This window comes from Oncorhynchus tshawytscha, linkage group LG12 (assembly GCF_018296145.1).
Source record: "Oncorhynchus tshawytscha isolate Ot180627B linkage group LG12, Otsh_v2.0, whole genome shotgun sequence".
Lineage (NCBI taxonomy): Eukaryota > Metazoa > Chordata > Actinopteri > Salmoniformes > Salmonidae > Oncorhynchus > Oncorhynchus tshawytscha.
This window is the reverse complement of record NC_056440.1, coordinates 70,086,348-70,112,296: the sequence shown is the minus strand read 5'-3', so window position 1 is coordinate 70,112,296 and position 25,949 is coordinate 70,086,348. Positions and strand designations below refer to the sequence as shown.

Here is a 25,949-nt window from a genome sequence, read left to right as displayed (position 1 = left end):
GTGAGTAGATGAGTTTGTTTTGAGATCAAAGCCAGAGCTGCATGTAGCAACATGTGTACCTGTGTTCATATCCTTCGCTAGTTAGTCAGTTATTAGCCCAGTTATAGATCATTTTTAGTCAGCAATGGGGGAGTGATTGCTTCCTGCAAGAGCACAAAACATGTGCATTTCTAGACATCTTTGAAAAGCAAGTCAGGTAAATTGCTTATTTATCTCTTATTTATCTAGGCAGAGGGTAGAATATTTTTGCCTGATTTTCTGTAATAATGGTATGTGAATAATGATGCTTTTCATTTTATAAAGTGGATTCTTGCATCAAACACAACATTTACAATCACCTCCTTGTCTGAAGGACAAGTGGATAAACAGGTTAATGTCATGCCCTGCATGTAGTATTCAATAGTCTCATAGAATGTAGCCTACATTGAACACCACACACTGTCTGCTACTGTAGGCTGAACGATAGAACAGCTATTCCATGTTAACATATTATGGGGTGAATTGTCTCCATTGTTTTTGATGGTTGGCCAGTCAAGTAGGCCTACATTATTATCAAATAGCCACAGTAGCCTACTTGACCACTGTTAAAGGTGTACCCTAATCGGGGACAGCCTCAGTGTTCACATTAAATGTGCTTCGTAAGTTGCACCGAATTTTCACAATGTTCAAGTTTGCTCAGCAGGCCTGAAATTTGCTCAGTGAGGGAAAAAAATAGAGGGAACATTGCTGATGACAGTATTTTCCTCTTTACCCTGACCAGATAATACTCAGTCAGGAGCTCCTGGACCCAGATGCAGGCATACCATAGTGACCTGCCCTAAACAGTGGTGTAGGGCTCTGATGGTTCACCTAGGGTGGGAGACGATCTGAGAGGTCCTGTGTGGTTGGAGCTGCCTACCCGACAGCAGGCCTTCAGCAGGGTGAGTTATGGTCCTGGTGGAGCCTGCGGGCAGGGCCTGGTGTCACCTCGCACCAGAGGAATGAGACAGACAGCTGAGAGCCTCCATCCCAGTCCAGCCAGCGTCATAAACAGAGCCTTGTTGCCTGAGTGCTGGGGACACATGGCATGATGGCGGCCTGGTGAAACAGGTGCTGACAGTTGGGGACAGGGGGATGCCTCATGAGGGGACAGCGGTTAGGGTCATGTGTTATGATCAGACCTGGAGGATCATGGGACTGCTGTGGATTGTCAACCACTACATACTTATGATTCAGCTATTGAGAAAAAGCCTTACTGTGAACTGCTAACCACAACGATTGGACAGACACTGTTCAGAAGGCAGAGATGTACTTGAGAAGGTGTACACTGACCATTTGTGTGAAATAACTGTGTGTGGTGATATTAGGTGGTGATATTAGAGGGAGTCAGAGTTGTATCTTTGATGGTCTAAATTGAATACATAGTGGTCTTTCAATAGGGTACATTGGGAAAATGGGGTAGAGTGAGAAATAAATGTAGATTGTTGATACAAATGTCACATTATAAATAAAGATTATAATGTTGATAATATATACAATATGTAGGTAAAAAATGTAGGAGCGTTTCAACACTACATTACTGCAGATTGTATCATCTTTAAAAAATACAACAAAATGTCACTGAAAAATAGCATCTGATTAATAACAATAATAATAACACCATTAATAACACTAGAGGTAGCAGCTGATTACAGTCTTCTATTCTCACTGAACATTTCAACATCGTTCTCTCAGGGAGGGTCCTGTATTGCATGTGAGATTCAGGAGCTGGATGATCTTGTCTTCATCATATCCAGCCGATGCCTGTCAGCCCTCTGTTCTGACAGCCCAAAGTGTCTCCAATGCAACTGCACCCACAAGTGCTTTTCAAGTGGTTTTCAGTGGCGTCACAGCAGACAGGTAACACATGCTCTCACACACACCGTATATTCATACACACAAATCTCTCTCGCTCTCCAAACCAGACCCTCACCTCTCATTCCCCAAAACGTAGAGGTCTGTGAGGATGGCAGTGCCAGTATGGCTTGGTAAAGTCACCTAGTCCATCAGAGTAGAGGGTTTCAGAGAACCAGACAGACAGGGAGGGATGAGAGGAGTCCTCTGAAGGACTACAGCCAAGTCTCTTTTCTCCTTCTGTTCCTCTCAGGTTCCCCTGTTACATCCCTCTGCCGTGTCCTGCTCCTGGTTCCTGGCACACCTGAAGACCGAGACACTGTCCCGCTGACTCACAGGGACTCTTCATGCCTGGACAACCCCATAATAACCCTCTTCACCCTGCACCTCCCCCTGTCCTCCCCCTGTCTGTCCAACTCCTCTTGATGTCCTGTCCTCTTAGCCCACAGGGTCATGCAAGACCCAACTCCCCCTAACAGTGACACAGTTCTGGCTGTGCGGTTGCTGTGCTATGTGGGAGGGGCCTGTCTGTCTGTCTGTAGGGTCTACTGGCCTGGCAGTGGAGCCAGGTTGAGGTGGGGCTGTGAGAAGGTGCTCTGGTGCAGCAGGGCAGGGAGCTGGCTGGCTGCCTCAGGACTGGTAGAAGTGGTGGTAGTGGTGGTGGTGTTCATGGTGGTGATGATGCTCGTGCCTTTGAACCATCTGGGCCAGCCCTCCTTCATAGAGGAGCACACTGGGTAGGACCCTCACCTGCTCCTTCTCCACCACAGGCCCCACTGGAGCCCCCAGGGCCTGGTACTGCTGCTGGCCCTCCCTGGCCCTCTGCTTGTGCCTGCGGTAGGGGGCTGAGGACTGGTGAGGGGGGGCCTGGCTGGGTAGGGCCGGGGGAGGTGGGGCCCCTCTGCTCCTCATCACCCTGCCTGTGGTGGTCTGTGTGGGGTGTGTCCGGCTGTGGGTCTTGGGGGAGCGCAGGGCGTGTTTACCTGAGTCTTTACTCGGTCGTGGGGGACAAAGGGTGTCAGGGCCTGGGGCGGCGCTGCTCTCCATGGCCACCTGTGAGCGACGGTGGTGGGAGTAGGTGTGGCCGTTCTCTGGTTCATGAGAGCGAGACCTGGTCTGGTTCGATGGTCGGGTCTGTGGCTCTGCTTTCACAGGCTCTGTGGTGGGGGCTGGAGAGGGGAGAAATACAGGTCAGGATAAATAACCCATGATGGCTCAATTGATACATCACTAACTTCATTGAAAGACTGAGAACTCATAAACGTTAATATTACCAGTTCCAATACTATTTTAATACCTTTTCCCATTCTTTCTGGGTTTTTTTTTCACGGGACAAAGAGTATTTTCTTCTTTGAACTAGAGGGTGTCACACTAAAAAAAAAACTCCCCGTCAACACAGACATTTAAACAAAAGCAGCCCCATATTAAACAGAATTGAATTCACTTCATGATGAAGCCTGGCCCCTGAAGACATATCGTATTGTGCCCCGGTGGGTCCAGATGTTTTACTGGCCAGACCTGCCTGCCTGTCTCCCTCCAAGCAGGTGCTGGGGTAATGAAGGCCTCCCTCTATCTGGACACAGCTTCAAAGTACCCAGGTGCTGTGACCGGTCAGTGCCTCTAGTCTCCAATCTCTCCATCATCACCCCCCCCCCCCAGACCAGCTCACCTGCTCCAAAGCGGGATGTGTAATTCTCGATGCCGGCCAGGTCGAGGTAGTGGTTCCTGCGCTCCAGGTTCTCATCCACACAGTGGCGCTGGCAGCCCTGACTCTGACCCTGCTGGATCAGAACCTGGTGCTGGATAGTGTGGTGGTCACTGTGATGGCGCCTGGAGGGGAGAGAGATGCGACTTTACAACAGCTTGAAGCAGTATTTTAGCTCTTTTAGATGCATTGCAAAACATACATTCTGTCGGTGTCAAAAGAAATGTTGTTATTGGTGTCAAAAATGCACAGATACACATTATTGTCTTGTAAAACCTTGATGCAGGCTGTAAAACATCTGTTACCTGAGGAGGGCTCGAGACTTCTTCTCTGCACTTTTAAGGTCTTCAATGCACTTGTCAGTCTTGGTTCTGGGGTGGGGCATGTCTGTGAGAGTGAGCAGGACATTATCAAAAAGAGCAGCCACAACCACACACACGCACACACGCATGTCTATTTCTCTCAGAAGAAAGAAATCTTTGTTCACAGCCTTTTACTTTGAAGATCTATAAAAGAGAAAAAACAACAATGCTTCATTTATTTACCCCAGGCCTCATATAAGACAAAGAAAAAATATATACAGTACCAGTCAAAAGTTTGGACCCATCTACTCATTCAAGGGTTTTTCTTTATTTGTACTATTTTCTACATTGCAGAATAATAGTGAAGACATTAAAACTATGAAATAACACATATGGAATCATGAAGTAACCAAAAATGTGTTAAAACGATCACAATATATTTGAGATTCTTCAAAGTAGCAACCATTTGCCTTGATGGCAGCTTTGCACATTCCTGGCATTCTCTCAACCAGCTTCACCTGGAATCCTTTTCCAACAGTCTTGAAGGAGTTCCCGCATATGCTGAGCACTTGTTGACTGCTTTTCCTTCACTCTGCAGTGCAACTCATCCCAAACCATCTCAATTGGGTTGAGGTCAGGTGATTGGGGTGGCCAGGTCATCTGATGCATCACTCCATCACTCTCCTCCTTGGTCAAATAGCCGTTACACAGCCTGGAAGTGTGCTGGGTCATTGTTCTGTTGAAAAACAAATGATATCCCATCTGGTTTACGCTTAGTGGGACTGGTGTAATGCTGCAGAATGCTGTGGTAGCCATGCTGTTTAAGTCTGCATTGAATTCAAAATAAATCACAGACTGTGTCACCAGCATAGCACCTCCACACCACCTCCTCCAAGCTTCACGGTGGGAGCCACACACGCAGAGAACATCCGTTCACCTACTCTGCCTCTCACGGTGGTTGGAACCAAAAATCTCAAATTTGGACAGGTTTCCACCAGTCTAATGTCCATTGCTCGTGTTTCTTGGCCCAAGCAAGTCTCTTCTTCTTATTGGTGTCCTTTAGTAGTGGTTTCTTTGCAGCAATTCAACCATGAAAGCCTGATTCAAGTCTCTACTGAACAGTTGATGTTTCAATGTGTCTGTTAATTGAAATCTGTGAAGCAATTTCTGAGGCTGGTAACTCTAATGAATGTATCCTCTGCAGCAGAGGTAACTCTTCCTTTCTCGTTCCGGTCCTCATGAGAGCTAGTTTCATCATAGCGCTTGATGTTTTTTGGGACTGCACTTAAAGCAACTTTCAAAGTTCTTCAAATTTTCCCAGATTGTCTGACCTTCATGTCTGAAAGTAATGATGAACTGTCATTTCTCTTTGCTTATTTGAGCTGTTCTTTTACCAAATAGGGCTATCTTCTGCATACTACACCTAACTTGTCACAACACAACTGATTGGCTCAAACGCATTAAGGAAAGAAATTCCACAAATTAACTTTTAACAAGGCACACCTGTTAACTGAAAAGCATTCCAGGTGACTACCTCATGATGCTGGTTGAGAGAATGTGCAAAGCTGTCATCAAGGCAAAGGTTGGCTACTTTGAAGAATCTAAAATATGAAATATATTTTGATTTGTTTAACACTTTTTTGGTTACTACATGATTCCATATGTGTTATTTCATAGTCTTGATGTCTTCACTATTAAATAGTAAAAATAAAGAAAAACCCTGGAATGAGTAGTTGTGTCCAAACTTTTGACTGGTACTGTATATATAACCCAGAGTTTATTAATGAAGTGTGATATGTTGTGGTTTGAAATTAGCATGAAGACAGCTGAAATTAGCGTGAAGACTGACAGCTAATGTTTCGTTTTCAAAGCCTGCTTCTTTTGAATCCCTTGACGTTATAAATAGACACAAAAACAGGAAGTAAACAAACAGGGCGTCATATTTTGTAGCAATTTAAAAGAAAATCTCAATACTTGCTTACCAAGTCGTCAGTTAGAAAAGTTACATTGAATGTAGCTATATTTTACCGACAGCTCTGAGAAGTGGGGGGTGAGGGAGAAGAAGAAACACTTTGGAGAAAAATAAAATGGTTGTGGTTATCAAAAGGAGTTGGTGCATCTCTTAAGGTTTCTTTCAGAGTATTTGAAGGCACTGGGGGGTTCTCAGCTCTGTCACTACTCCCATCATTAAAAATGAACCCCATTGTGCCGGAGAGATGGAGCAATGGATGAAATGGAGACACGGGCAGAGAGATGAGAGAGAGAGAGAGAGAGAGAGAGAGAGAGAGAGAGAGAGAGAGAGAGAGAGAGGAGTCTGACATGCCTGAAGCAGGTGCCTTTCCGCATGACAACAAACAAGACTCTGGATGTGCTGACAGCAGAACAGTCAAGTAGGGGAGCCCAAAGAACACCGCTCTCTCCCCTCCCCTACCTCTTCTTCCCCATCTGTCTCCCCATCCTCCCTCCCTCCCCCTTCCCAGCCCTGTGATCCTCCCCCAGCCTGGTGGTTACCTGCGGGGCCCTGAGTGCAGCTCCGCCAGCGCTGGCTGGAGTCGGGGGCCACGGAGAGCTTGACCCGCAGTGTCTTGCTGCTGCTGGGGGAATGGTTGACCGATGTGTCCACCACCTCATAGATGGTGTGGAGCAGGCTGGTGATGTCCTGAGGGGGGAGGGAGAGCGCGAGATGGTCTGAGTTAGTGCACAGCCGACAACTCAGTTACTGTAGTCTGTCTAGCATGTTACAGGAGAGATGAAGAGAAGTACATGCTGAGTTGTCAGTTGTTTTATTTCAGTGTTCTCCCTGTAAAGTGATCAGGCAGAGAGCACAAATATAGGATAAATGCATGACAAGATATGTCTGGGAGGTGGGAGGGGAAGTGCTAAAAGATTAAATAATGCACAACCCACTCTATAGCAGCTCTGCTCTTAATAGAGCCTCCATTACCCTTTCTCTCTGTAGGCTTTCTGTGTAACTTTGGAAATGGTTCAATTAAGAGCTTTTAAAAGTATTCTCCCTCTCACTATCTCTCTCTTTCTCGCTCTTTGAATGAGTCGAGTAGCTGAGGGCCATAGCACAGACCTTTGCCTCAGGGCTAAGAGTCAGACATAGACAGAATAAGAAAGAGAGAACATAAGAGGGAAAATCCTGTAGGGTGGGATTCCTGTAGAAAGGCTGAATAACAGGCACACACAAAGTCAGTGAGCATAGAGCAGACATCTGAAATCTGCACTCGCTTAAGTCTTTAAAAGCCTCTTCAGGAAGAGAGCAACATGAACATCCACAGATGGATCAGTAGCATAGTATGTTTAATTATACATATTTCAAGTCTTGTTCGCATTTTCCCTCTGAGGTTAATTACTGCATTTCTACTAATGTTCCCTGGACTGTCACTGCCGAGAAAAGGGGCTTACAAAACCACTCAGAAATAGGGACCTTTTTGGGCCTGTTAGCCTAGCTTCTGCTCTCGCTCCTCTAAAACGTCCAAATGCCTGCATTCCTATTGCCTTGCCTCTCTCTCAATACAACATAAAGGCCTATTATGAGCTCTTTGGGGACTGGCTCCAGATACCGTTTCAAACGCTAAGACGTAAAAAAGCTTCCTATGTCACTTTTAGTTTTCAATTTTTTCATACGTCTGAAGAAATAAAGAAAGGGAGCTGGAGAAGAAAGCGATTTCCTTCTTCTTCTTTTTGTGTGAGCTGCCGCCTGCCGTCTCATGTGCCGCGGGGCCATGGGCGATGCCAGAGAAACTGGAGATCCAACCATCCCACCACACAGGACGGCTTCAGTCTCTTCACACCGTTTCAACTCAGCTCTCCAAAAATACAGGCCTCTCTGACTGCACTGCTCAGATCTTTACAAGGCAGAAGCCAGCCACTAGGTATCTATCGCTGGGAAGGAAAAGGTCTCTTTGGTTCCTAGTGGCTGTATTATTGAAATGGATGAATGTAACTTCATCTGGTTGTGTCTCCCTTAGTCTATGTATGTGTAAGTGTGTGTTAGTTTGAAAGAGGAAAAGATCATGGGCGGGGAAAAGGAAAGTGCCCTGTTATGTGTTAGAGTATGTTTGAATATAAAACGTGTTTGAACCCTCACCTCTCTGGTGACCTTGCCATTGTTGTCAAAATCATACAGCGTGAATGTCCACTCCTGTCTGTTGTCTTCCTCTACAGAGACGGCACACTCAAGCTCCTGAAACGAATCGCATTGCAATAGAAGTATCAATACATTCACGACTGTGTGCAAGTGTGCCTCCTTCCATCCCTGAAAGAGTATTATATTGTCGCTCTAGTTTTTCCCAGAAGCACTAATAACTGGTCCATGTTGGTGGTTCACAGTTCAACTTCACACTCACTTCCAACTGGAGCTGTTTCTGTGTGCCTGTGGGCGCCTGGCTCGCTCTCCCCTGCATCTTCTCCTCCACACAGCAACTGTCCACCGTCTTCTCCGGGGGCAGAGCCACTGTAAGAACAGACACGCAACCAAATGATCAAATAAAGGTTTACTGGTCGCGTACACAGTTTAGCAGATGTTGTAGCAGGTGCAGTGAAATGCTAATGTTACTAGCTCCTAACGATGCAGTAAAATGTCAAATAAAATGTAAGGAAAGAAAATACAAAAAAAGACAAGAAATCAACAACGGTGGGACAAATCTGATTAACAACCCAAATAGCACTGTAGCAGTAATCAAATGCAAACTATATGTATGTACACCGGGAGAATGTACACAGGATCAACTAAGAATGATATGTACAGCAGTAGATATGTACAGCAGTAGATATGCACAGCAGTAGATATATTACAGTAAGCTACGTCAAGAATCCAGTGTATAAATAAGCATAAGGCACAGCCACAAAATACTCCGGGGCTTGGATGCACATCATTGCCATGGGAAAGTGCTAGCATAGCCCCAGGAATGGGAGAGGAGGTGGATGAATAGAACATGGAACTGAACAGACATAACATGCCCTACATGCCAAGAACAGGACATGATGCTACTGTATAATGTGGCTTAAGATATTACATTCTAAAGTGGGAACATGATCTGATCTGAACATCAAAGAACCCTGTGGGAGCCCTGCCTCGGTCTCTGTGCCCACTGTAGCTGAGCTCATAATGCTGGATGTTTCACTGAGTATTATAGCTTCCAGACATATAGCCCAGACAGACAGCGTCCATAGGGAGGCCTCACCTCGTCTGTCACACACACATCCTATTCCACTGCTACGCACATCCTCATCAACAGTAGGCCCCAACTACAGTATCAAACCTGTATAGTGTATGTCAGCCCACCAACATCTCCTACTGTAACATGTCACAGTCCTTTCATATCCTCTCATCACATCAGAATCCAACTAAAAACGCTGAGATGTTTCAGACCTGGGTACTACAAATTAAAAAGAGACTGATAGGCCGAGGGCAGAGGCCATGAATACACAGTGTCACTCCATGGGTCCAAGTAGTGCACTATTTACGGAATAGGGTGGCATTTCATCGGGACGCAGTTGGTGGCCATTTGGTTTTGCTTGTGCTCCTGCCCGACCAATCAGGACCAGGAGATGGCTGGGTTACTGCGCACACACACACACACACACACACACACACACACACACACACACACACACACACACACACACACACCCCCCCCCCCAAACCCCCCCCCCTGTTGCACTTTGAAGTTCCATTCTCAAACCTTTTGGCCGAGGATCAGACCAGACGGCTGTAAAACAGAATCACTAATTAATTAAGCCAAGTCAAATCTGAAACAGCGTTTGTTGTGGTCGCCAAAGGAGCAGACAGACAGACACAACAGCCTCGTTCTCTTTCCTCCGTATCCAAGCAGATCAAAGAGAGAGGAACATGTCTGTCCCGTCTCCTGTCCTCTCGGCTGCAGGCACAATGAAAGGCAGCATCCTGGGGAGCAAAAACTTTTTGAAGGAGGAAAATTGAACCCTGTCTTTGATCATCACAGATGCTCAAAGGTACCATTGTGCCATGCGAGGGGGCAAATCTGTTGGGTAACAAGCCCAATGTGGAGATGGTGATGCTTATCTCCAGGCTAATGAAAAGACCCAGAGGAATACTGTAGGCTATGTCCAAGAGGGCACCCTATCCCCTATGTAGACATAATCTGCTATCTCCCTCTCAGACCTCTCAGACGTCACTGAAATACAGTAGGCCTGCTCTTCATGAGTGGAACTAAATGCTGCCAGAGGATTGGCTGGTGATCTGATGGGAGTGGAGGAGGGACTGGGCTGGCACTCTCAAAATGCCATCATGCCTGATCCAACAGCCCTGCAATTACACACACAAGACCGCTGTCACTCACTCTCAGACCATCCACACAGAAGTGAAAGCTGAGAGTCACGCAAGTGTGACCAGACACAGAGATACAGGTTTATACAGCTGATTGAGTTATCTAAGCCTCAGTTAATGGCCTTGTGAAAACTACATTTGAAAAGGCACAGAGGAAGTAACTGCAAGATCCAAAGAGTCAAAACACACTACCATCTTGGATCCCTTTTGCTTCATCCCGCTTTGCAATTTTGCCAGCAAGTTATTTTTTAATCCTCACAAACTTTCTTTGAAAATGCTTACTGAAGCCCTGAGGAAAGACAAGCTTTCATATGTGCTTTGGCCTAACGATCATCCGTAACCTCTCTCTGGCTCTCTATGTCTGTCCCTTTCCCCTTCAACAAACCACTTTCTTTCCAGGGTTATAAAGAATCAAGAAGCCGGAATGCTCCATAACGGCTTTCATTCAAGTTTAAATGTGATTTAAGCAATGAACCACCAGGTCTAAAGAAGAATTATACCAAATGGAAATCAAGAACTACTTTGATAATAAGATGTCTCTCATAAGTTCTTACTGAAATGTACAACAAATAGTACTTTTACAGAGTCTGTAAGAGAACCATGGTGTGTCTACTCTTCTGAGAATGAGGGGAAGAGAAAGGGACCAAGATGGCTACGAAGCGGACACACGGAGGGATTTTGACATGAACCAGGTCTGGTGTGCGGTCATCTAACATTATCATAACTACATGTTCCATAATAGGTTGTATTTATAGTGCTTTTCACCAGGTCTTTAGGCACTTTTATGAGGAGAAGACACTGATGAGGACCAAAGCATACCTGGCCCACCCCTTAATATAAACCAGCCTGAACTAGCTCAAGTCAACGACAAAACTAGCCAGCCGAGACACCCTGACCCACATATCTGGCCTGGTCCCATCCCAGTCTCCCCTGCTGCCAGTAAAGTAGCACAACAGAGCTCTGGGCTGGTCCCATCCCACTCTCCCCTGCTGCCAGTTAGGTAGCACAACAGAGCTCTGGGCTGGTCCCATTCCACTCTCCCCTGCTGCCATTTAAGTAGCACAACAGAGCTCTGGGCTGGTCCCATCCCAGTCTCCACTGCTGCCAGTTAGGTAGCACAACAGAGCTCTGGGCTGGTCCCATCCCAGTCTCCCCTGCTGCCAGTTAGGTAGCACAACAGAGCTCTGGGCTGGTCCCATACCACTCTCCCCTGCTGCCAGTTAGGTAGCACAACAGAGCTCTGGGCTGGTCCCATGCCAGTCTCCCCTGCTGCCAGTTAGGTAGCACAACAGAGCTCTGGGCTGGTCCCATCCCAGTCACCCCTGCTGCCAGTTAGGTAGCACAACAGAGCTCTGGGCTGGTCCCATCCCAGTCTCCCCTGCTGCCAGTTAGGTAGCACAACAGAGCTTTGGGCTGGTCCCATCCCACTCTCCCCCGCTGCCAGTTAGGTAGCACAACAGAGCTCTGGTACTCTTTTCAGATGAAAGGGGAGGCCTTCCACCCTGATTCCTTAATCCAAGATGACACCACACAGGGGGAAAACAGAATAGATGGAGGTGGGTTGCAAAGCACAGAGTGGGAGGGGAGGGCCGGGTGAGAGAAAGGGAGGAGGAAAGGAGAAGGTAGGTAAAGGGGGGAGAGAGGAGCTGGGGGAGGGGTTCCATACATCCACCTCATCAGCACATTTCAGGAGCTTTGGGGGGGGAGGGGTCATACCTTCTAAACGGTAATGTTCATCACTGATCCCCTCTGCACACGCCTTGTCCAACACATCCTGGAGAAAGAGAAACAGAAACACATTTATTTTAGTGTATTTGTCACAGACCAAGCACAATAAATATATATTCCACCAGATTTAGCTACAGAGTTTATTTCCATGTTTGTTGTCATACATACAGTAAAGAGGAAGAGTATAGTCACCATATAAACAAACTATTCTAGATGGACACTGGAGATATACATTAGAGCTGCCAATACATACTGACATGGCTAAATCCAAATGACAGTATTCAGCTCTATATACACTGTATATGTTTGACAACTGTGAGTTGAAGCTGAGCAGAACCAGAAAGTTAGAGAAGACAGTACTGTAATTGAAGAATCTAAACAGAGTGAGCGTATGACTGAATGTCACTGACACACAGTACTGGAGTTGGTCAAAGAACGGCCTCAAATCACTGGTCACAATCACACTCTTCCTGTGGGGAATTGTGGGTTGTCTGTGAGGTTATTTCCGTGACGGGGTCTATCGTCATTGGGGGTAGCGATACGCTGGTGGGATTGTTTTTTCAGTCCACCCGAGCCCCTCTCCTGGCAGCCGTGTCTGTGAGTGCATACCAATGGGACTGCGTGATATGTGAGCACAGGGCTTCACCATGGAAAATGCCAACTCAGGTGTCTCTGTGGCATTACAGTCATCTGGCCCAATAACCATTACACACACACACCCCTGATCTGAGAGTTCTCTTTCACACACACAGCCCTGATCTGAGAGTTCTCTTTCACACACACCCAGGATTTGAGAGTTCTCTTTCACACACACCCCTGATCTGAGAGTTCTCTTTCACACACACCCCTGATCTGAGAGTTCTCTTTCACACACACACCCCTGATCTGAGAGTTCTCTTTCACACACACCCCTGATCTGAGAGTTCTCTTTCACACACACCCCTGATCTGAGAGTTCTCTTTCACACACACCCCCCTGATCTGAGAGTTCTCTTTCACACACACCCCTGATCTGAGAGTTCTCTTTCTGATCTGAGAGTTCTCTTTCACACACACCCCTGATCTGAGAGTTCTCTTTCACACACACCCCCCTGATCTGAGAGTTCTCTTTCACACACACCCCTGATCTGAGAGTTCTCTTTCACACACACCCCTGATCTGAGAGTTCTCTTTCACACACACCCCCTGATCTGAGAGTTCTCTTTCACACACACCCCTGATCTGAGAGTTCTCTTTCACACACACCCCTGATCTGAGAGTTCTCTTTCACACACACCCCTGATCTGAGAGTTCTCTTTCTGAGAGTTCACACACACCCCTGATTTGAGAGTTCTCTTTCACACACACCCCTGATCTGAGAGTTCTCTTTCACACACACCCCTGATTTGAGAGTTCTCTTTCACACACACCCCTGATCTGAGAGTTCTCTTTCACACACACCCCTGATCTGAGAGTTCTCTTTCACACACACCCTGATCTGAGAGTTCTCTTTCACACACACCCTGATCTGAGAGTTCTCTTTCACACACACCCCTGATCTGAGAGTTCTCTTTCACACACACCCCCTTGATTTGAGAGTTCTCTTTTACACACACATCGGAAAAAGCTCTCTCTCTCTCGCTCTGGCATAGACATACATAATACTGAAAACACTCTCACACCATAAACCTACAGAGATATAAACCCAGAGACATACTAACTACATTATAAACACAGTACACCCTATCCCTTGTGTGAAGTACTTACTCCAGCAATCAAATCAAAAAACACGAAAACAACACCTGAGCTGCTTGATCTAGTCTATGTGGAGCTGCTAGCTCTCTCCCCTCTCTGTGTTAAAGAGGTGGATTTATGAGAGTGAGAACGTGTAGGAGACATTTGGGTTTAATCCAGTAGAGAGGTAGAGTTCAGCTGCTGTGATCCTAGCCCAGTCAGCCTAGTAGAGCAGCTCTGCAGTGTACCCAGTGGGGTGGCACCTCAGGAGGAGTATACACCACATCACTGACTGACTGACTGACTATAGTGCACTAAATATGGAGTAGGGTGCCATTTGGGACACAGCTTGACTGAGGCTGTCTGAATCATTAAAACCTCCTCAGGATGTAGCCAGGTTCCTCTCTCTCCCACGGAGCCGAAACCTTACCAGCCTGCTATTTAAACTAGGCCCAGACTAATATAGTCAGGCCCAAAAGAAGCCAGCCCAGGAGATAAAAATCAGACACTGACTGTGTGGAAGAATTGAGAGTAGAGATGGAGATAGGAGGGAGTGGGCGGTGGGGCGGTGGGGAGAGAGTTATATGAAGTAGTGTTGTGTTGCTGCTTAGGCACTCAGCCCCTGCTTTGCCTTTGCTAGGCAGCCAGCAGAGCAGTCTGCAGCAGACAGGGTAAGTAACAGGAGAGGCTCTCCATGTGTGCGCTGCTTTAAAAGATATCCCTGGCCAACATAAGAACACACTCAGGACCTGAATGTCTCAGCACTGCTGAAATCCTGCTGCCAGCACACATCTGTTAAGCATTTCTGAATGCCTCGTATTTACAGGTCCTCAGCAGGGGGCTCTGAATGTAGTACAGATTAAGCTGTAGTGTGTGTGTGTGTGTGTGTGTGTGTGTGTGTGTGTGTGTGTGTGTGTGTGTGTGTGTGTGTGTGTGTGTGTGTGTGTGTGTGTGTGTGTGTGTGTGTGTGTGTGTGTGTTTGTGTGTGTGTGTGAGAGACAGAGACAGAGACAGAGACAAAGACAGAGAGAGCTGCAGTCAGATGGCTGTCCCTGAGTGGCGTCAGGACTGTCTCTGCAGGTCAGGCAGGCAGAGTTCTTCAGGTCAGAGGAGGAGGGCTCTGGAGCGCCAGCTGACAACTTAATTGTCAGTAGTACTGCAGCCAGCATTGGCACCACAGCCACAGAGCTCCAGGTCTACAGTACTCTTCACAATTAAGGTCCAGGTCTGTACAGTAACCCAGCCCAGGACCCAGCCCAGGCCACAGCCTCCTTCCATAAACACCCAGAAAAATCACCCCTCAATCAACATTCCTCCAGCCTCTCACACTCACACTCAGTATTGAGTCGAAAACATTTTCTGTTTTTGATGAATGACGCAAAATGGAGGGATTAGCCAAGAACATGAGAACAGTGGAAAGAGGAATGTGCTAATTGGTTGTTGTCTGTGATGATGGATGGCAGCAGTATTATTAGTATGCTGGGGTTACTCCGGGATCTGCTCTTGGCATCTCTGCTTAATGTTGAAAATGTTTTTATACATTCGGTAAAAACCTCACCCTCTTTCTCGCCCCCTTCTTATTTCTCTCTCTCTCTCACTCCCTCCCTCTTCCCCGCCCCTCTCGTTTCTCTCTCTCACTCCCTATGCCCTCTCTCCTGCCCCTCTCTCCCTCACCCCATCTCGTTTCGCTCTCACTCCCTCTCCTTTCTCTCACTCCTTTCCTCTCCTTCGCTCTCTCACTCCCCATCCCCCTCTCGTTTCCCTCTCTCACCCCTTCTCGTTTCTCTCTCCCTCACTATCACTCCCTCCCTCTCTCCATCACTCACTCCTCCTCTCCATCACTCCCTCCCCCTCTCCATCACTCACTCACTCACTCACCTCACTCCCCCTCTCCTCTCTCACTCTCTCTCTCTCACTCACTCCTCTTCTCACTCCCCCTATCTCAATCACTAACTCACTCCCCCCACTCTCTCCTCCATCACTCCCACTCTCCTCTCTCACTCACTACCCCTCTCCCTCACTCACTCCCACTCGCCTCTTACTCACTCACTCAATCCCCCTCTCCTCTCTCTCACTCACTCCCCCTATCCGCTCTCTCTCACTCACTCCCCTCTCTCCTCTCTCACTCCTCCCCCTCTCACTCATTCACTCACTCTCTCTCACTCACTCACTCACTCCCTCTCCTCTCCACTCACTCCCCCTCTCATTCATTCCCCCTCTCTCCTCCATCACTCCCCCTCTCCTCTCTCACTCCCCCTCTCCTCTCTCACTCCCCCTCTTCTCCATCACTCACTCATTCCCCCTCTCCTCACTCACTCACTCTCTCTCCTCTCTCACTCCCTCTCTCTCTCTCTCTCCCTCTCCCCCTCTCTCTCTCTCTCTCACTCCCCCTCTCCACTCACTCACTCCCCCTCTCCTCTCTCTCACCCACTCCCCCTCTCTCCTCCATCACTCTTCCACTCCTCACGCTCTCACCCTCTCCTCACTCACTCACTCACTCCCTCACTCCGCCTCTCCTCTCACTCTCTCCTCACTCTCTACTCACTCACTCCAACTCTCCTCTCTCACTCACTCGCTCACTCCCCCTCTCCTCTCTCACTCACTTCCCCTCTCCTACATCACTCCCCCTCTCCTTCATCACTCACTCACTCCCCCTCTCTCACTCACTCCCCCTCTCCTCCATCACCCCCTCTCTCCTCCATCACTGTTCTTCTTCTCACTCACTCCCCCTCTCCTCTCTCTCACTAACTTTCCCCTCCATCACTCTTCCACTCCTCACTCTCTCACCCTCTCTCTAAGTCACTCCCCCTCTCACTCATTCCCCCTCTCTCTCTCTCTCACTCACCCCCCCCTCTCACTCACCCCCTCTCTCTCACTCACTGCCCCCTCTCCTCCATCACCCCCTGTCTCCTCCATCACTCTTCCTCTTCTCACTCACTCACCCTCTCCTCACTCTCTCACTCACTCACTCCCCCTCTCCTCTCCTCTCACTCTCTCCTCACTCTCTACTCACTCACTCACTCTCACTCACTCTCTCTCTCTCTCTCTCTCTCACTCTCTCTCCTCTCTCACTCACTCACTCCCCCCCCTATCCTCTCTCACTCACTCCCCCTCTCCCTCACTCCTCCATCACTTCCCCTCTCCTACATCACTCCCCATCTCCTTCATCACTCACCAGTCCCCCTCTCCTCACTCACTCACTTCTCCTCTCTCTCACTCTCTCCTCTCCTCTCTCACTCTCCTCTCTCACTCACTCTCTCCTCTCACTCACTCTCCCTCTCCATCCCCCTCTTTCTCACTCCTCCCCCTCTCTCCACCATCACTCGCCCTCTCCTCTCTCACTCCCCCTCTCTCTCACTCATTCCCCCTCTCTCTCACTCACTCACTCCCCTCACTCACTCACTCACTCACACCCCCTCACCTCTCTCACTCACTCACTCCCACTCTCCTCTCTCGCTCACTCACTCCCCCTCTCCTCCTCACTCCCCCTCTCTCACTCATTCATTCACTCCCCTCTCCCCTCTCTCTCTCTCTCTCTCTCTCTCACTCCTCCTCCTCCCCTCCTCTCACTCATTCCCCCTCTCTCTCTCTCACTCACTCACACCCCCCTCTCACTCACCCCCTCTCTCTCTCTCACTGCCCCCTCTCCTCCATCACCCCCTGTCTCCTCCATCACTCTTCCTCTTCTCACTCACTCACCCTCTCCTCACTCTCTCACTCACTCACTCCCCCTCTCCTCTCCTCTCACTCTCTCCTCACTCTCTACTCACTCACTCACTCACTCTCTCTCTCTCTCTCTCTCTCACTCACTCTCTCTCCTCTCTCACTCACTCACTCCCCCTATCCTCTCTCACTCACTCCCCCTCTCCCTCACTCCTCCATCACTTCCCCTCTCCTACATCACTCCCCATCTCCTTCATCACTCACTCAGTCCCCCTCTCCTCACTCACTCACTCTCTCCTCTCTCACTCACTCTCTCCTCTCCTCTCTCACTCACTCCTCTCTCACTCACTCTCTCCTCTCACTCACTCTCTCCTCTCACTCACTCCCCCTCTTTCTCACTCACTCCCCCTCTCTCCACCATCACTCGCCCTCTCCTCTCTCACTCCCCCTCTCTCACTCACTCACTCCCCCTCTCACTCACTCCTCCCCCCCTCACTCACTCACTCACTCACACCCCCTCACCTCTCTCACTCACTCACTCCCACTCTCCTCTCTCGCTCACTCACTCCCCCTCTCCTCACTCACTCCCCCTCTCTCACTCATTCATTCACTCCCCTCTCTCTCTCTCTCTCTCTCTCTCTCTCTCTCACTCACTCACTCCTCCCCCCCTCTCCTCTCACTCACTCCCCTCTCTCCTTCATCACCCCCTCTCTTCTCCATCACTCCCCCTCTCCTCACTCACCCTCTCCTCACTCACTCGCTCCCCCTCTCCTCACTCACTCGCTCCCCCTCACCTCTCTCTCTCTCACTCCCCCTCTCCTCTCACTCACTCACCCTCTCCTCTCTCACTCACCCTTTCCTCTCTCACTCACCCTTTCCTCTCACTCACTCCCCCTTTCCTCTCACTCACTCCCCCTTTCCTCTCACTCACTCCCCCTCTCGACCCACACTCAAAGTTTGAACTCCAGAACTGCCTAAAATTCCAGAACTGCCCAAAATTCCCCATCTTAAGATTCCTCTGGTCTTAGCAGTGAAGTGACAATGTCTCTCGTTCTTTCTTTCAGGGCCTTGTCCCAAAGGAACACTAAGGCCACTCTCTTTGTCCAGCAGCTCCAGGGCCTGTTGTGGCCCAGTCAGCAGGCTTTAATGGAGCTACAATAACACTTTCAGTGAGGCTCAGGTCCTCACCTCCTCACCAGGCGGCAGAGGGCTGGACCAGCTTTATTCAGCGCTATGAGAATTAAGTTTAATCCCCTGAACCTCACTTCTGACTCTGGTGGTGACACACTGAGCACTCCATTGTCTTCAGCCCCTCCCTGCCACCTCAGCATCTCCATTTAGATCAATGGAGGACCTGGCCCAGGCCCTCACCCCTCAGGCCCGCACCCCTCAGGCCCGCACCCGTCAGGCCCTCACCCCTCTCTACTGTGGGATAGACTGCTCTTTTCTTCCTGGGGAGCTCACAGGGACCCCACAGCTCCCAGGTTCGAGGATTAGCGAATACTGACTAGCGATCTCTGTCCTCTTTTAGGGGGTTCTAAAAAAGGTTTAGGACTTGTTTTAGTTCATTGATGGATTCTTGGCTGGCTCAATAAATGGAAGATTTCACACAGGATTCTTACTGATTTTTTAAAAATTCCCACTTCAAAGTTGTTTCATCCTCTGCTTCAGGGTCAATGTGGGATCAAATACACAAGTGACGATATTAAAGAATAATTTATACTATTGTTCAAATGTTTTTCAGTGATAGCATCTTTTGTTCAGCCAACCTTTATTCTTTATCTTCAATGACCGTGTTTTCCACTGGCTATAAGCATGGTAACCAGCTGACCTTAAAAGATCCATCCATCTTGACCTGTCGTGTCAGGCCAATGAGCCAATCACAGGCCTGTCTGATGACCTATGTGGGGTCAAGGGTCACAATAGGAGTGCAGCTTAAGGCAAACAGAGTCAGGGACAAGGCCAAGAGCTGCACCACTTTGATCATCTCAAGTAGACCTCAATGAACACTGCCTCTTCCTGTATCGTTCATACCTTCAGTAACCGTCTTCCATACTATATATGCTAATCAAATGTGTTTCCCTGGTCTAACTCTATACAAAACAAAAAAATGAAGGCCCAGCTGCTCAGTTAAGCACTGGTCAAGGAGAATGAATTGCTCAGATGATGAACATTGCGTGATACTGTACGTGTAAAGGTCTTTTGGCTTTTTTTCTGTGTGTTCACGACTGGTGTTATGGAGTGTTTATGAAGGTTTTACAAAGACTACAGTGAAGTGTCACTTTCCCAGCTCTGCAGAACGTATTTGGGTGCTACTCCAGAGCTTCAGAGTATCATGAAATGCTGTAAGCACATGAACAAGCCTCTTTCCTCCAACACTTGGGACCACCAAAAACAATTTTCCAGACATGATGTTTAATGTTCTGTGGAAACCAAAGTTTAAAGCATTTTGCTTTCAACAGGAGCCAGACCCTTCAGAGCGTTCTCTCTTCTGGGCTTGGAGGATGGAGGATTGTATGGCCCCAGTGTGTTTTAAAGTTGTTAAAGCCCCTTCACAGAAAGTGATTTATTCCTAGAGCAGCATAAGACAGGAACACAGTGTGACTATGCTGCATTACAGCATCCCAGCTAGCTACATCAGTACTGGACAGGCTGCCCGCTCCGTCTACTAGGGTTGTTTGATTTGACCTTTGAATCAAAATGGCGGACCCACGTCAATGAGACACATAAATATGGATTTGAATAAGGGAAAATAAAGAAAAATAAAGGAAAACCCAGATTTGCATATTTACAAATAATACTATTTTTAAGAACTAACATTGGTTATATTGAGAGTTTAAGTGAGCCAAGGAACCACTGACTGCAGGGGTGAAGAGCAAATCATAGACTGACTGAAGTTTGGCAAGTTAGTGCATGAGGTTGTCATGGGGGCCCGCAAGCCTTACCCTGGCACTGTGTTCACAGACAGACTGGGCCATGTGTGTGTACGTGCACGTGTGCATAAGTGCGTGTGTAATTACATGTGTGTGACTGTGTGGTTGTGAGCGCATTCAGTGTATGAGTGTGTGTGTAACTACCATGTGTGTGTTTACGTGTGTAAGTGTGGGGTTGTGGAAAGTCCTACAAGGTCCTGGTCTCAACGCTGTCTGCCTCCACCCAACACAGGCGGCTGACAATTTACTCGGGCGGCCGACGACAGCTCCCCCTGATCGTGCGCCAGCCAGCCGGGGCGCAGGGTTCGGTGGAGGCAAACAGGAGGCCTCAGGAGCAGCGTTGGGTTGGAGCAGTGTTACTAGCGCTCCTTCAAAACCCAGGAAAAATCTCATTATGAGAGTGACGCGTTGGGAGCCTCCCGCTGCTCTCTGCTCTCCCAGACAGTGCTGGAAGTGGAGAACACCTTCAGGTCAGACTGGAGCAAGACAGGCCCACGATGCCGAGCAGGGAGGGAAACAACACATGGAAGGCCATTTAGGGAATGTGAGGAAGACAAGAGAGAGGGGAGAACAAGGGAATGGTTGGTGGCCATGTTTGTCTGGGTGTCTGTCTGTTAGGCCTTTTTGACTGAGAGATAGAGGATCACAGCCCATAGGCCTTACACGAAGCCAGAGGAAATGTAACCTTTATTTAACAAGGTAAGTCAGTTAAGAACAAATTCTTATTTACAATGATGGCCTACACCAGCCAAACACGGACGACGCTGGGCAAATTGTGCATCGCCCTATGGGACTCCCAATCACGGCCGGTTGTGATACAGCCTGGATTCGAACCAGGATGTCTGTAGTGACACCTCTAACACTGGGATGCTGTGCCTCAGACCGCTGCGCCACTAGGGAGCCCAGGTTTAAAAAAAGGAAAGGGGTTTTAAATGTAAAAATTGTCCAGGTGATACAACAACTAAGTCAAGACAGGGTCATGAATAACCTAGAAAACCACACCACACCATTGCTAACATCTGAAATGTATATATACATTCAATTCATAATGAAAGAAATCAACTAAAACTGCTAGTTTTTAAAGCCAAGACATTTCCAAATGGCTTGATGACAATACTATAAGTTGCAGCACACAAATGGCAGACGTTGAAATCTTAGAACTAAAACAACAAAAAGTATATTGGTTTTAGGAAATGAGCTTAAGGTGTAGTGTTAATGGAACAGGACATCTTGAGAGCAAATGCCCATCCCCTCTCCGCCCCCAACCGAGTAAGCTGAGACTCTCCGGAGGCTGGTTCAAAGGTTTGGGTCTGGTGCTGTGACTATATCCTTGAGTAAGGATGATCCGGATCAGAGAGTTAGAAGTGCAGTGACCCTTTTAATTGTGTGGTACTGTTTGGAAAAACAGAACGCATCAGCAGACACCAGACACCAGCAGCTTAGAGCTAGGTTGAAAACTGAGTCAAATGGGGTGGAACTACATAGATTTGTCCAATAAGAAATGCAACTGTGTTTTCTGTTGCCATAATGAACATGACCCAAGACTCAGCTTTAGTTCTTCATGTGAACCGCTCCTCCTCCTCACTCGTCTCTACCTGACATTTAACAGCCACAGTCAGACAAGGCGGCACGTACTGACAAAACACGACGCCTTGAGATCATTCCAAGATAGAAAGTGTTGTTGTGAGGTAGTGAACGGAGCACTGCCTCTAAGCATGGCTTCAAAAAGGATCGGTTTGCACACATGAAATTAAGATCTCAGAAAATCATATACTGTAGTGAACTTGGCAGGAAACAGAAAGACACATCTACCAGGGTGGAGAAAGCAGACAGCCAATTATTGCGCAACACATCTGTTAAATCAACAGCCATCTCTGTGTAAATGTGCGCTGAGTAAACATAATGTAGGTGTCTGCATGTAGCATGTAGAACTATGAGCCAGAACCAGAGAGACCTGTTCTGTTGTTCAACTGTGAAGAGCCTATCCTCTCGGGCCAAAACATCTGATGCTACTTTGAGGTATTTCCTGGGTTCCCTCCAAAATCATAGATACTTGGACAGACTCCAACATCATAGATCTTTATTATGCATAACTGCATAAAAGCAGAGGAGAGGCCGTTTGACATGCCAAGAAAAGAGACATATCGGTTTTCTTTTACAATGCTATTTGATGCACATTTGATAATCAACTGAATCTTTTCGCTGAGATCAAAGCATGTCAAGGCAATCCAAGGTTTGATCTTGAGGTTCTTTTCAACTTGTGAGCCAAGTCCAGCCTGATCAGATAAAACCCTCTTCAAGGAAACAGAGAATGTTTCCTTGAACTCTAACTGGACCATTACAACTTACTGACTGAACTCCAGGTCGCCCGTTTAAACACTATTCCAGATGGTCGGAGGATGACGGTGGCTAATTGGACACTTCTGAAGGAGCAGAGTGGACCAGACACCTTCATTGCAGTCGGCGAGGTTACGGTGCAGACTCTGCGGCCCCATGCCGGACACTGCTTACTCACAGCACACCCACGTGTCCAGGAAGGAAATTATTGCCACAGGCTGGGGATACGGCAGCAGTCAGTCAGCCAGTCAGGTTGGAGGAAGCTGCCTTTTGGTGTGTATGGTATGCAGTGAGCAGCACCAGGGCTAAGTGATGGCTACGCTGGGCTGGTTAGGAGAGATGGAGAGGCCTGGAAGGATGCATGCCAGTGGGCTTACCATCTTATCTCTAATTAACTGGACAGGTCACACACACAGATAGCTCTCAACACTGGGAAGGGGAAAAAAGTCCTGTGATTGGAGGTGTTGTGGTGTCCAACCTCATGGATTAATGCTGGTATGTTTAGTGACATTTGGTGTGTCTGTGCAGACCGTCTGCATAACATAACATTGCTGAATGTGATGCCTTTGGATCCCAGATTTAACTCATGGGCCTGGAGAGAGAAAATAGTGTGGGCGTGTGTGCATGACCGTGCCTGCTTGCATGTGTGCCCGTCTGCGTGAATCCAGCCCTGTTGACAGCCCCCCAGAGGACTCCTCCCCTAATGACTGGCTCTGGCTTTTATAGTCTGATTGGTGGACAGGCCGTGTACAGTCATTTTAACCAAGTCAGATTAACATTGCAAACATTGCTGGTCACATGACCTCATCCACATCAAAGGCTTCCCCTTAAAAGGCTCAGTAGAATATTAGTGGAGATTTACAGCCCTCATTTCTGTGCTTCAGAAACATGCTGATTTCAGCTAATCTCCCTCCTTCCCTCTTCGTGGTTCATGTGGGAAGTTAGCCAACGCCTTAATGACCCATTTACAAAACTTTTACACCTGCAAAGATAATCTTTTACAGCTCTGCCAGCTTGCTAACCCCTTCAGCAACACACACCACTGTAACCTGCCTGTTTCTCAAGGCATAAAGCAAGGTATTTATTAGGGCTTTGAAAAATATGTAACCACAGCAATTAGCTTTTATCAGGCTGTTTATCAAACAAGTATCTCACAGAGAGGAGGAGAAAATGGCTGCTTGATCAAGGGTCTTTAAAGCTCATGTTATTCTGCAGTTGGTTCCCCCCAGCCCAGCAGCAGAGAAGGTGTTCATGGAGATACAGTAGATAGACCATATGAACTCCAGGTGGACGGCTCTCAATTCAATTCAATTCAATTCAATTCAAGGGGCTTTATTGGAATGGGAAACATGTTAACATTGCCAAAGCAAGTGATGTAGATAATATACAAAAGTGAAACAAATAGTAAAAATGAACAGTAAACTCTACACTCACAGAATATCCAAAATAATAAAGACATTACAAATGACATAAGTATATATACAGTGTTGTAACGATGTACAAATGGTTAAAGTACAAAAGGGAAAATAAATAAGCATAAATATGGGTTATATTTACAATGGTGTTTGTTCTTCACTGATTGACCTTTTCTTGTGGCAACAGGTCACAAATCTTGCTGCTGTGATGGCACACTGTGGTATTTCACCCAATAGATATGGGAGTTTATCAGAATTGGGTTTGTTTTTGAATTCGTTGTGGATCTGTGTAATCTGAGGGTAATTAATATGTGTCTCTAATATGGTCATAAATTGGGCATGAGGTTAGGAAGTGCAACTCAGTTTCCACCTCATTTTGTGGGCAGTGTGCACATAGCCTGTCTTCTCTTGAGAGCCAGGTCTGCCTACGGCGGCCTTTCAAGGCTATGCTCACTGAGTCTGTACAGAGTCAAAGCTTTCCTTAAGTTTGGGTCAGTCACAGTGGTAAGGTATTCTGCCATGGTGTACTCTCTGTTTAGGGCCAAATAGCATTCTAGTTTGCTCAGTTTTTTTGTTTATTCTTTCCAATGTGTCAAGTAATTATCTTTTTGTTTTCTCATGATTTGATTGGGTCTAATTGTGTTGCTGTCCTGGGGCTCTGTGGGGTGTGTTTGTGAACAGAGTCCCAGGACCAGCTTGCTTAGGGGACTCTTCTCCAGGTTCATCTCTCTGTAGGTGATGGCTTTGTTATGGAAGGTTTGGGAAACGCTTCCTTTTCGGTGGTTGTAGAATTGAACAGCTTTTTTCTGGGTTTTGATAATTAGTGGGTCTCGGCCTAATTCTGCTCTGCATGCATTATTTGGTGTTCTACGTTGTACACAGAGGATATTTTTGCAGAATTCTGCATGCAGAGTCTCAATTTGGTGTTTGTCCCATTTTGTGAATTCTTGGTTGGTGAGCGGACCCCAGACCTCACAACCATAAAGGGCAAGGGGTTCTATAAGTGATTCAAGTATTTTTAGCCAGATCCTAATTGGTATGTTGAATTTTATGTTCCTTTATGTTCCATGATGGCATGGATTGACCTTCTTGCCTTTTCTCTCAGATCGTTCACAGCTTTGTGGAAGTTACCTGTGGTGCTGATGTTTAGGCCAAGGTATGTATAGTTTTTTGTGTGCTCTAGGGCAACAGTGTCTAGATGGAATTTGTATTTGTGGTCCTGGTGACTGGACCTTTTTTAGAACACCATTATTTTGGTCTTACTGAGATTTACTGACAGGCCCAGGTCTGACAGAATCTGTAAAGAAGATCTAGGTGCTGCTGTAGGCCCTCCTTGGTTGGTGACAGAAGCACCAGATCATCAGCAAACAGTATACATTCGACTTCAGATTCTGGTAGGGTGTGGCCGGGTGCTGCAGACTGTTCTAGTGCCCTCGCCAATTCGTTGATATATATGTTAAAAAGGGTGGGGCTTAAGCTGCATCCCTGTCTCACCCCACAGCCCTTTGGGAAGAAATGTGTGTTTTTTGCCTATTTTAACCGCACACTTGTTGTTTGTGTACATGGATTTTATAATGTTGTATGTTTTCCCCCCAACACCATTTTCCATCAATTATAGCAGACATTCATGCCAAATTGAGTCAAAGGCTTTTTTGAAATCAACAAAGGATGAGAAGACTTTGCCTTTGTTTTGATTTGTTTGTTTGTCAGTTAGGTTGTGCAGGGTGAATACATGGTCTGTCGTATGATCATTTGCTAAAAAGCCAATTTGACATTTGCTAAGTACATTGTTTTCACTGAGGAAATGTACAAGTCTGCTGTTAATGCAGAGGATTTTCCCAAGGTATGCTGTGATGCATACCCAACGGTAGTTATTGAGGTCAAATTTGTCTCCACTTTTGTGGATTGGGGTGATCAGTCCTTGGTTCCAAATATTGGGGAAGATGCCAGAGCTAAGGAAGATGTT

At 47.3% G+C, this 25,949-nt stretch overlaps 1 protein-coding gene across 1 annotated transcript in view; it reads right to left on the bottom strand.

Annotated features, from left to right (window-relative positions):
- LOC112249345 (protein naked cuticle homolog 1) overlaps window positions 1-25,949 on the bottom strand; it is a 41,565-nt gene that overhangs the window by 1,950 nt on the left and 13,666 nt on the right. The window contains exons 4-10 of the mRNA XM_024419198.2: window positions 11,912-11,969; window positions 8,235-8,341; window positions 7,976-8,071; window positions 6,391-6,538; window positions 3,883-3,964; window positions 3,542-3,702; window positions 1-3,041 (exon numbers count right to left, since the gene is read on the bottom strand). The exon at window positions 1-3,041 is cut by the window's left edge and continues 1,950 nt beyond it. Coding sequence (XP_024274966.2) covers window positions 2,503-3,041; window positions 3,542-3,702; window positions 3,883-3,964; window positions 6,391-6,538; window positions 7,976-8,071; window positions 8,235-8,341; window positions 11,912-11,969 — 1,191 coding nt within the window. The 3' untranslated portion in view covers window positions 1-2,502. The remainder of the gene's footprint in view (window positions 3,042-3,541; window positions 3,703-3,882; window positions 3,965-6,390; window positions 6,539-7,975; window positions 8,072-8,234; window positions 8,342-11,911; window positions 11,970-25,949) is intronic.